Raw genomic sequence first — 11,466 nt, forward strand, 5'->3', positions numbered from 1 at the left:
AAAGCGCAGACGCACTACATTATGGAATGAAGGGTGTACCTAAATATTTTATCCCCACTAACTCAATTATCTTGGCATGCAACTATGCCAACTCATTATGCCATCATGCATGTCCCGTAAAATTTAATTCTCTGCAGTCAACGGCTATGCATCTGAAAAAACCCACCTTAACATGCATCGTGCATGTTGTATTAAATATATTTTTTCTACAAATATATTAAAGTATTGAAGTTTCATATCGTCAAATCGCATAGAAATTACTGCATCCAATTCCTGCTGCAACGGGCGGGTGTCATCTCTAATTTCCTAGAGCAGTGCTCCTGCTCAAAAGTACATAAAAATTACACTCAACCCCTAATCATTGCTGCCAGTTGTTGGCTGTATAGTTTTCAATGTTGAATCCGCGCCTCATTTTTCTTGTTTGATAGGCACCCCACCTTTTTTTCTTGATTGTCTTGCTTGTGCAGTGTTATGACAAGACCAATACACTAATTATGTTAATTCAAGATTTAAGACGTTGCTTTCATACTTACTTGGTGTTCATTCAAAAAAAAAGAACTAACTACTCCCTCTGTTCCATAATATAAGAGCGTTTTTAACACTACGCTACGCTAGTGTTAAAACCAAAACGCTCTTATATTATGGGACGGAGGGAGTAGTTGATGCCATTACGATCAGTTAAGACCAAAAGGACCCTTAATAACAAGATATATTCTGATGCCTGTCCTTTTGTTATACTCCAGTCACTGGTGACTCTGACGCAAGACATTGTAACATTCCAAACTGCACAAGTAACATTTCTGAAGGGATGCGGCGTTTACGCACCCATGCTCAACTGCACCAGTCGATGAACAGTAAAATCAGAGAAAATAAGAAAAAAATCAGAAATCTTTACACGAGAGAACCTTCTAGTCGGGTGCAAAATTTCAAGGTGTTTGAACATTTGAAGAGCTCGTGGCAAAAAATAACAAATTTGGCTGCTCAAACAAACTTTCAAAAACTGCACTGTGTAGACCGGATTTTGTGTTTTTTTGTCACCAGCTTCTCAAATGTCCAAACACCTTGAAATTCCTAGAAGATTCTCTAAACATTGATGTGTACAAATTTCAGATTTTTATTTTTATTTTTTAGCTATTATTCTAAATTTACTGTTCATATGGGTGAAGATGAGCTCCGCACGGAATTAAATTTTCGTTTCTTAACCGGCTACTTTCATGCTTTCTTCAAAGGGAGAAATTCAACACAAAAACACTCTCGAGAAAGAAATTCAACGCGAAAACATAATCCTCACAAAGGCATTGCATCCATCCGATCACCTACGGAATGAGTAGCTCCCATTGGAAATTCAAGACATGAAATCTGCAATGTGCATACAAGATTCATCGTCGTCGTCATCATCATCTACAAGCAAAATATAACTCCCAAGACACTCTAGTCCAAACCTGTCGAATGGCCGTTCATTTCGCTACCCTCTGCTACCACTACTACAGCTACCAGAATGAAAACTAGACAAGTTCCAACATGATTGCGCAAGACCAGCAACAACGAAATGTAAAACACAAGAGGGCCATCATCTGAAGGAGCTCCATAACATGTAGATGAAGTAGCACGCTCCCCACCGGCAAAACTAGATAGTCGATCTTCATGCTCTAAAGATACTTGAAGAGGATGCCTCCATAGGTGGCGAAGAAGGGGGCGAACACGAGGGACTCGACCGCCATGAGCTTGATGAGGATGTTGAGCGAGGGGCCCGAGGTGTCCTTGAGAGGGTCCCCGATGGTGTCGCCGATCACAGCAGCCTTGTGGCAGTCTGAGCCTTTAGGGCCCAGGCTCTTTGCGTGCTCAGATGCACCGGCCTAAAACCAAGGAAACACACGGTTAATCTTTTTGGCAAAAGTGAGGAGAAGAAAACATCCTGACTGATGGGTCAAAGGATCTTTACCTCAATGTACTTCTTCGCGTTGTCCCAGGCACCACCGGTGTTCGATGCTGAAATGGCAATCTGTGTAAAAACAACACAGTTTTGAGTGGAACATCACATGGCTATGAATGCAGCAAGAGAGTACGAAAACATAATGCTAAATATATTCCCACAAAACAGAATGTTCCACCAACCTGAACACCAGAAACCAGAGCACCGGCAAGGACACCAGAGAGGGTCTCAACACCGAAGAAGGTCCCGACTATAAGAGGTGTGAGCATGACAAGAGCACCCGGGGGGATCATCTCCTTGATGGACGCATCAGTGGAGATCTTCACGCATGTCGCATAGTCAGGCTTGGCGGTGCCCTCCATGAGCCCAGGGATGGTGTTGAACTGCCTCCGCACTTCCTCCACCATCTTGAGAGCCGCACTTCCAACGCTCTTCATCGTCATTGCGGAGAACCAGTACGGGAGCATAGCACCAACAAGGAGTCCAATGAAAACGTTTGGTGTCAGAACATCAACAGTTGTGATCCCGGCGCGGCTCACAAAGGCACCGAAGAGAGCAAGGGACACCAAGGCAGCCGAGCCAATTGCAAAACCCTACAAGTAAAATATTAGGGTAAACAGAATTTAGTAGTCTGACATGAAATTTGTTGAAAGAAATTATGACTGAAGAAATATTCTATAAGTTACAGTGGCAGCAAACAAGTCAAGATTGTATACCTTTCCAATGGCAGCAGTTGTGTTTCCTGCAGCATCCAGAGCATCAGTTCTTTCACGAATTCTATGGCTCATGCCAGCCATTTCAGCAATGCCTCCAGCATTGTCACTGATAGGGCCATAGGCATCAATGGCAAGACCTGTCGCAATTGTGCTAAGCATTCCAAGAGCAGCCACAGCAACACCATACATCGCAGCAAGACTGAAGCTGAGGAAAATACTGAAGGCAATGGCGAAGATAGGGATAATAACTGATTTGTATCCCAGAGCAAGACCAAAGATGACATTGGTTGCAGCTCCAGTTCTGCAGGAATCAGCAACATCCTGCACAGGACTGAAAGAGTCGAATTGTCAGCAACTTGAAACTCAGGATGCTGATTACAGCCACAATTAAATATATGACCAAAATTGCAAGTACCTGTATGCATTGCTTGTGTAGTACTCTGTAATGAATCCAATGACTAGGCCAGCCCAGAGACCAACCGCCACACACAAAAATAGTTGCCTGTAAAATATAAGATGAAGTGAGATCATGAATTTAATGAGCAAGGTCTGAACAAACTTATATAAATTCGAATTGAAAAGATGGCAATACCAGCTATGCACCGTCTTCTGGGCACCAAAGTTGAATATTGTGAAGGTATACGGGAGGCCTAACCAGCTGACCAGTGCAATGCCAACGGTCATCACAGCAGTGGAGATTATAAGCTGTTTTTTAAGGGCAGGCTCTATTTGATCTACCTCCTTCACCTCAAAGAAATCGGTTGCAAAAAGAGTTGTTATCAAACAGGCTATTATGCCCACTGAGCTAATTAGGAGTGGGTACATCATGGGAGTGAATTCACGGTTGATTCCGAAGGAAGAGATTGAGGCAACAACAAGAGCAGCACAAGATGACTCGGCGTAGGAACCAAAGAGATCTGAACCCATTCCAGCAATATCTCCAACATTGTCACCAACATTGTCTGCAATGACCTGCATGAAGGAAGGAATGATCATTCTCACGCGTAGATAGAAAATACCTATCAAAATATTAATACTCTGTTCGACAATAGAGGATAGACACTTACAGCCGGGTTCCTCGGGTCATCTTCAGGGATGTTCCTTTCTACTTTCCCAACAAGATCAGCACCAACATCAGCAGCTTTGGTGTAAATCCCACCGCCTACACGGCCGAAAAGAGCCATGGAAGAACCGCCAAGACCATAACCGGTGATAGCCTCGAAAAGGCCCTCCCAGTCATCACCATAATAAAGCCCAAACAAGTTGATTGCAACGTAAAGAACAAAAAGGCCACTCGCAGCAAGAAGGAAGCCCATCACAGCACCAGAGCGGAAAGCAACGATAAACGCCTTCCCAACACCCTTCCTTGCCTCCAGAGTTGTCCTGGCATTCGCGTAAGTCGCGATCTTCATTCCAAGGAAACCAGACACAAGAGAGGTGACTGCACCCAGCACAAAGGCTATTGTGCTGAAGGCGGCATTAGCAAGAGCAGGCTTGCATGTCTTGCCCACGCTGTAATGGCAAGGCTGGCTCTTTGTGCTGAACCCCTCGATGGAGCCAAGGAAGACGAAGATCAGGACCGCGAAAACGGTCATGAATCCTCCGGCATACTTGTATTCAGTGAAAAGGAAGGAGGTTGCCCCTGTTTACAAGAGAGCAAGAGTGTTCAGACCACAAATGCATATACATCAAAGGTATATACACATTTTCAGGAGGGAGTTTATCAATAATAAAACATCGAGGCAAATACAAAATATCAAAGGTGGGAGTAATGACAATGTACTGTGGCGCACATCAGCTCAACGGTGTTGTAACTTGCAAGCCATACATCAATCTTTAATTTTACCAGCAAGGATGCTGACCTTTTATCAACAAAAAAAATGCTGACCTGACCCAACACATATTCTTAGATTATATTTAACCCTGGCAATCCCTCATTTTTATTTAACCCTGGCAAGATCTTAAAACAAACTTATATATCATTAATGATTAAGAGTATAACCTGCTGACAACAACCCAGGAGCCTTGTGCAAAAACAGACCACTAAAATCAGCAGCACCTAACATTCATTCCTCCCCAACTGCCTTGCATGAAACACTGATCAACAGGACACAAACATCCGGCCCATCCATGTGCGCTCCTAGGATTCCTTCCGAGTTAATAAGCATGAATATGCATGTGCGGGAGCTAATTACAGCCTGCTGCAACAATGCAGGTACACAGAAAATTTGTCCCCGTGTCTTCAGATGGCAGCTGGGAGGACCACGGTTGCAATAACTTGTCCTCTTCTCCATGCAGTCAGCTTACCCTATCTATCCCTGCAGGCCAGCGTGGTCGCTGCTGGGCTTTGGAGTCATGGGGACCTCACTTCTCAAGCAAGAACAAATCACTTCTAGTTTTTTTTTCTAAGTTGAACCAAGAAAAAACACTTCTGATTTACTGTCAAGTGTCAACCATCCCCACAGATCTGCATCCCCACCCGTTCCCACAAGAAATATCTCCAGGGAGAAAAATCTTGTCGGGAGCGACGCGTGGTTAATTAATTTAACCACGATTAGCGCACGCTGAAGCAAGGATTATTCTAACGTGTGCTGCGCAAAGCGGGGACATCGATATTATAATGTCTGCTAGCAGATCCACCTAAGGCGTAAGACTAGTAGTACTATAACACTTGATGCAAGTACATAATCAAGCACAGGATAAATTCAGAAACAAACAGTAAGACTCGGTAAAACAGTACAGAATTACGAATCCATGCATCAAAATATGAAGAAATTACCGCTGCACAACACACCAAAATATGAAATTACTGCTACACGACACATCAAAATATGAAATTACTGCTACGCGCCGCGGCGGATTCAAACAGTAAAAGTTTCTGACAGGTTTCACGCCGCAAGCGAACAGAAAGCAGTCAAACCGGCAGGGAAACTACTCCTAGCGCCCGGTTCCTGCGCGCTCGGAAGGCCAGAGCCCGCGCCGAAATGGCCGAGATCTACCCACCCACCCACCGTCTGATCGATCCACGCCCGCCGCCGACCGGCTACTACCAGCTACGGCCGGCGAGCCGAACCATCTGTGTGTGTGTGGGCATGTCTCACCTTCGGAGATGGCGGTCTGGATCTCGGCGCACTTGAGGACGACGTTGTGGTCGTTGAGGCCCTCCTCCTCCTCGATGAGGTACTCGCTGGCGCCGTCCTTGGCCCCCGCGCCGGCTCCTCCTCCGGCCGCCGACCCGCCCTCGCCGCGCGGCTCGGGGGCGACCTTGACCTTGGACACCAGCACCCACTGCAGCACCGCGAACGCGATGCCGACCGCCGCCGCCACCGGCACCACCAGCTGCGTGGCCAGCTCCGGCAGGATCGCCGCCGCCACCACCATCTCCGCCTACGCCGGACGCGCCCAAGACCGGTTCTTTTCCGTTCCGCTCACCCACCTTCAGCGGAGGATTAGGTAGTACGAGAGCGAGGGAGAACGGAGAGGAGCGCAGGCGAGGGGAGCGGCGGTTTTTATAGCCGGGGAGGAGAGGAGAGGAGAGGGAGGCCGGGACTGGGGAGAGGAAGAGGATGGAGTTGGAGTGTAGGCGGTGACGTGGAGGCCGGAGTGGCAGTTCCGTGATTTGCGGGGTCTTTGGGCTATCCTTCTGTTCGGTTTCACCTTCCTCCCTGGTCAAGAGGGTGAGAAGAGATCACCTCCGAGTCTATCCTCTCCTGGTCAGGAGGGAGTGTGAGCATTGTTCTGGATAATGTGGCAGTAGTAAAAAAAAATTACATGGATATTGTGCGGTTTTGCGGTACCGTTAGCGGTCGAAAATCAAGTTGTTGCTCCGAAGATTAAGGGCGGTGGTTGTGCGCTGCAAGTTCACCAAAGGGTCAAAGTCTTGGATTGGCATCTCGAGCGCCTCGCAATGAGCTGGAATTTTCTTGCTTGGCGGACGGCGCGTTGCTGGCAAGGGGAAGGTGGGGTGACTTTGTCGGCCTTCGGACCTTGCGACTCCCGAGGGTGGGTGGGCGGCGGATGGCGTGTATGCGCTATACTTGGCGGTTGGGAAGGCGATAATGAATGCCAGTTGTGAGGCCGTGGTAACGTCGGATAGTTGTTGACAGTTGTTGGCACGATGCACGTAGAAGATGCGTGGACTTCGTCGGTCTTCGGACCTCACGACTCCCAAGAGTGGGAGAGCGGCGGATGGGGTGTATGTGTTATACTTGGCGGTTCTGGAAGCAATAATGAATGCCAGCTGCGAGACCGTAGTAACGTCGGGCTTTTCTTTGTCGTGACACTTAGGATAGTTGTTGACGGTTGTTGGCATGATGCACATAAAAGATGTTTTGACTTTCGTGGAAGAAACCAAGAGCAAACACAGCCATATTAGTGGATGCGGTGTTGTTAGCGGTTAAAAACCATGATACTGGTCTGGTTCTTACCAGTGATTATGCGCCCTTCACTAAAGGGTCAAAAGTCTTGGCTTAACGCCTCGAGTGTCTCACAATGAGATGGATTTTTTTCATGGTGGACGGCGCATTGTTGGCAACGGGAAGATGCGGTGACCGCGTCAGTCTCCATCCCTCACGGCTCCCGAGAGTAGGATGAGGTAGCTGGTGTGTGCATGCTATACTTGACGGTTGTGGAATCAATAATGAATGCGAGCCACAAGACCGTAGTGTCATTGGAATTTTCTTTGTCGTGACCTTTAGGATAGTTGTTGAGAGTTGTTGGCATGACGTACAAGAGAAGATATTCTGACTTTTGTGGAAGGAACTAAGAGCAAACAAACACCAACACATTTTAGTTGATCCGATGTTGTTAGCAGTTAAAAACCACGAGATTGGTCGGGTGCTTAGTATCGGTGATTATGCGTCGTTCATTAAAGAGTCAAAGTCTTGGCTTGACGTCTCAAAGTGTCTCACAATGAGCTGGAATTTTCTTCCATGGTGGACGGTGTGTTGTTGGCAATGGGAAGATTCAGTCTTCGAACCTCGTGGCTCCCGGGAGTGGGATGAGGTAGATGCATGTATGCATTATACTCGATGGTTGTGGAATCGGTAATGAATGCCAACCGCGAGACTCTACATCGAGCTTTTCTTTGTTGCGACCCTTAGGATAGTCGTTGACAATTGTTGGCATGACATACAAGAGAAGATGTTTGACTTTCGGGGAAGGAACTAAGAGAAAACACCAACACATTTAGTTGATTTGCTATTGTTATCGGGTTAAAAACCATGACACTGGTCTGGTGGTTAGTACCGGTGATTATGTGTCGTTTACTAAAGGGTCAAAGTCTTGGCTTGACGTCTCGAGTGTCACAATGAGTTAGAATTTTTTTTTTCATGGTGGACGACGCGTTGTTGGCAATGATAAGATGTGGTGACTCCATTGGTCTTCGGACCTCATGACTCCCGAGAGTGGGAGAGCGGGCGGATGGCGTGTATGCGTTATACTTGGCGGTTGTGAAAGCAATAATGAATGCCAGCTGCAAGACATAGTAACATGAGGCGTTTCTTTGTCGTGACACTTAGGATAGTTGTTGACAGTTGTTGACATGACGTACAAGAGAAGATGTTTTAACTTTCGTGGAAGGAACTAAGAGCAAACGCCAACACACTTAGTTGATATGATGTTGTTAGCACTTAAAAACCACAAGATTGATCTGGTGCTTAGTACCGGTGAACAGTGATTCAGTGCGCTCACTAAAGGGTCAAAGTCTTGGTTTGACGTCTCAAGTGTCAAGCAATGGGCTGGAATTTTCTTCCATGGTGGACACCATGTTGTTGGCAACAAGAAGATGTGGTGAATTCTTTGGTCTTCGAACCTCACGACTCCCGAGAGTGAGATGGGCTAGATGGCATGTGCATGCTATACTCGACGGTTGTTGAATCAATGATGAACGCCAGCTGCGAGACTGTAGTGACATCGGACTTTTCTTTGTCATGACCCTTAGGATAGTTGTTGACCGTCGTGGCATGATGTACACGAGAAGACGTTTTCACTTTTGTGGAAGGAACTGGAAGCAAATACCAACCATATTAGTTGATCTGATGTTGTTAGCAGTTAAAACCCATGAGACTGGTCTGGTGCTTAGTCCCTTTATTATGCGCCGTTCACCATAGGGTCAAAGTCTTGGCTTGACATCTCGAGTGTCTCACAACGAGCTAGAATTTTCTTCCACGGTGGATGGTGCATTGTTGGCAACGGGGAGATATGGTGACTTCGCAAGCCTTCAGACCTCACAACTCCCAAGAGTGTGATGGGGTAGATGGCATGTACATGTTATACTCGGCGGCTGCGGAATCAATAATGCATGCTAGCTGCAAGATCATAGTGACTTTGGGCTTTTATTTTTCGTCACAGTTAGATAGTTGTCGACAGTTGTTGACATGACGTACACAGAAGATGACTTGACTTTTGTGTAAAGAGTCAAGAGCAAACACGATCATATTAGGTGATACACGAGAAAATAGCATTATACAGAATGGTAATATGTAACGTGAGTTTAAATAAGACAATCACATCTCCCACTATAATGCCATGGCATTGCATATATTGTGATTAATCTTTTTACTTTGCAACGAGCTGGACTTTTCTTTCATGGCGGACAGTGTGTTGTTGGCAATGGGAAACTTTGGTGACTTCGACAGTCTTTAAAACATACGATTTTCGTGTGGGAGGGGAATGGTGTGTACATGTTATACTCAATGGTTGTGAAAACAATAATAGATGCCAACTGCAAGACTGTAGTGGCGTTGGCTTTTCTTTGTCATGACACTTAGGATGATATATCTCCCTTGTTGGGGATCGTAGCAGAAATTAAAATTTTCTACGCATCACCAAGATCAATCTATGGAGTTTACTAGCAACGAGAGGGGAGGAGTGCATCTACATACCCTTGTAGATCGCGAGCAGAAGCGTTCAAGAGAACGGGGTTGATGGAGTCGTACTCGTCGTGATCCAAATCACCGATGATCCAAGCGCCGAACGGACGGCACCTCCGCGTTCAACACACGTACGGAGCGGTGACGTCTCCCACGCCTTGATCCAGCAAGGAGGAGGGAGAGATTGAGGAAGAAGGCTCCAACAGCAGCACGACGGCGTGGTGGTGGTGGAGTGACAGTTCTCCGGCAGGGCTTCGCCAAGCACACGCGGAGGAGGAGAGGCGTTGGGGAGGGGAGGGGCTGCGCCTTGGACGTGGTGCTGCAGCCCTCCCCTCACCCCTCTATTTATAGGGAGAAGGGGGAAGGGGGCCGGCCCCTCTAGATGGGATCTAGAGGGGGGAGGTGGCTTGCCCCCCCAAGCAAGGGGGGGCGCCCCCCTTTAGGGTTCCCCCCAAACCCTAGGCGCATGGGCCCTAGGGGGGGGCGTTGGCGCCCAGCCCACTAAGGGCTGGTTCCCTTCCACCTACAGCCCATAAGGCCCTCCGGGGCAGGTGGACCCTCCCGGTGGACCCCCGGAACCCCTCCGGTGGTCCCGGTACAATACCGGTATACCCCCGAATATTTCCGGTGACCGTATGGTGACTTCCCATATATAAATCTTTACCTCCGGACCATTCCGGAACTCCTCGTGATGTCCGGGATCTCATCCCGGACTCCGAACAACATTCGTTAATCACATACAAACCTTCCTTATAACCCTAGCGTCATCGAACCTTAAGTGTGTAGACCCTACGGGTTCGGGAATCATGCAGACATGACCGAGACACCTCTCTAGCCAATAACCAACAGCGGGATCTGGATACCCATGTTGGCTCCCACATGTTCCACGATGATCTCATCGGATGAACCACGATTCCGAGGATTCAAGCAATCCCGTATACAATTCCCTTTGTCAATCGGTACGTTACTTGCCCGAGATTCGATCGTCGGTATCCCAATACCTTGTTCAATCTCGTTACCGGCAAGTCACTTTACTCGTTCCGTAATGCATGATCCCGTGACTAACTAGTTAGTCACATTGAGCTCATTATGATGATGCAATACCGAGTGGGCCCAGAGATACCTCTCCGTCATACAGAGTGACAAATCCCAGTCTCGATCCGAGCCAACCCAACAGATACTTTCGGAGATACCTGTAGTGCACCTTTATAGCCACCCAGTTACGTTGTGACGTTTGGTACACCCAAAGCATTCCTACAGTATCCGGGAGTTGCATTCCTACATTAGAAAAGCTTCAGCAAACGAACTACACGATCTAGTGCTATGCTTAGGATTGGGTCTTGTCCATCACATCATTCTCCTAATGATGTGATCCCGTTATCAATGACATCCAATGTCCATGGTCAGGAAACCGTAACCATCTATTGATCAACGAGCTAGTCAACTAGAGGCTCACTAGGGACATGTTATGGTCTATGTGTTCACACATGTATTATGATTTCCGGATAACATAATTATAGCATGAACAATAGACAATTATCATGAACAAGGAAATATAATAATAACCATTTTATTATTGCCTCTAGGGTATATTTCCAACAGTCTCCCACTTGCACTAGAGTCAATAATCTAGTTACATTGTGATGGATCGTACACCCATAGAGTTCTGGTGTTGATCATGTTTTGCCCGTGGAAGAGGTTTAGTCAACGGATCTGCGACATTCAAATCCGTATGTACTTTACAAATATCTATGTCTCCATTTTGAACATTTTCACGAATGGAGTTGAAGCGACGCTTGATGTGCCTGGTCTTCTTGTGAAACCTGGGCTCCTTGGCAAGGGCAATAGCTCCAGTGTTGTCACAGAAGAGAGTCATCGGCCCCGATGCATTGGGAATAACTCCTAGGTCGGCAATGAACTCCTTCATCCAGATTGCTTCATGTGC

General features: G+C 47.0%; 1 protein-coding gene across 2 annotated transcripts; it reads right to left on the reverse strand.

Annotated features, from left to right (window-relative positions):
* Positions 1-1,317: 1,317 nt before the first annotated feature.
* LOC109787080 (pyrophosphate-energized vacuolar membrane proton pump 1) lies at positions 1,318-6,320 on the reverse strand. Of its 2 annotated transcripts, none has more exons than XM_020345639.4 (8): positions 5,751-6,320; positions 3,717-4,291; positions 3,242-3,621; positions 3,065-3,151; positions 2,650-2,980; positions 2,116-2,526; positions 1,943-2,002; positions 1,318-1,856 (listed from the first exon to the last, which is right to left on the reverse strand). In XM_020345639.4, exons 1-8 carry the CDS (start codon positions 6,028-6,030, stop codon positions 1,650-1,652), a joined length of 2,331 nt encoding a protein of 776 aa, XP_020201228.1. In that variant the 5' UTR covers positions 6,031-6,320; the 3' UTR covers positions 1,318-1,649. The 2 variants fall into 2 exon arrangements, with proteins under 2 accessions (XP_020201228.1, XP_073361544.1); XM_073505443.1 differs by having other exon boundaries at positions 3,717-5,041; positions 5,090-6,131.
* Positions 6,321-11,466: the final 5,146 nt, after the last annotated feature.

The sequence above is a fragment of the Aegilops tauschii genome, chromosome 7, assembly GCF_002575655.3.
Source record: "Aegilops tauschii subsp. strangulata cultivar AL8/78 chromosome 7, Aet v6.0, whole genome shotgun sequence".
Classification (NCBI taxonomy): Eukaryota; Viridiplantae; Streptophyta; class Magnoliopsida; order Poales; family Poaceae; genus Aegilops; species Aegilops tauschii.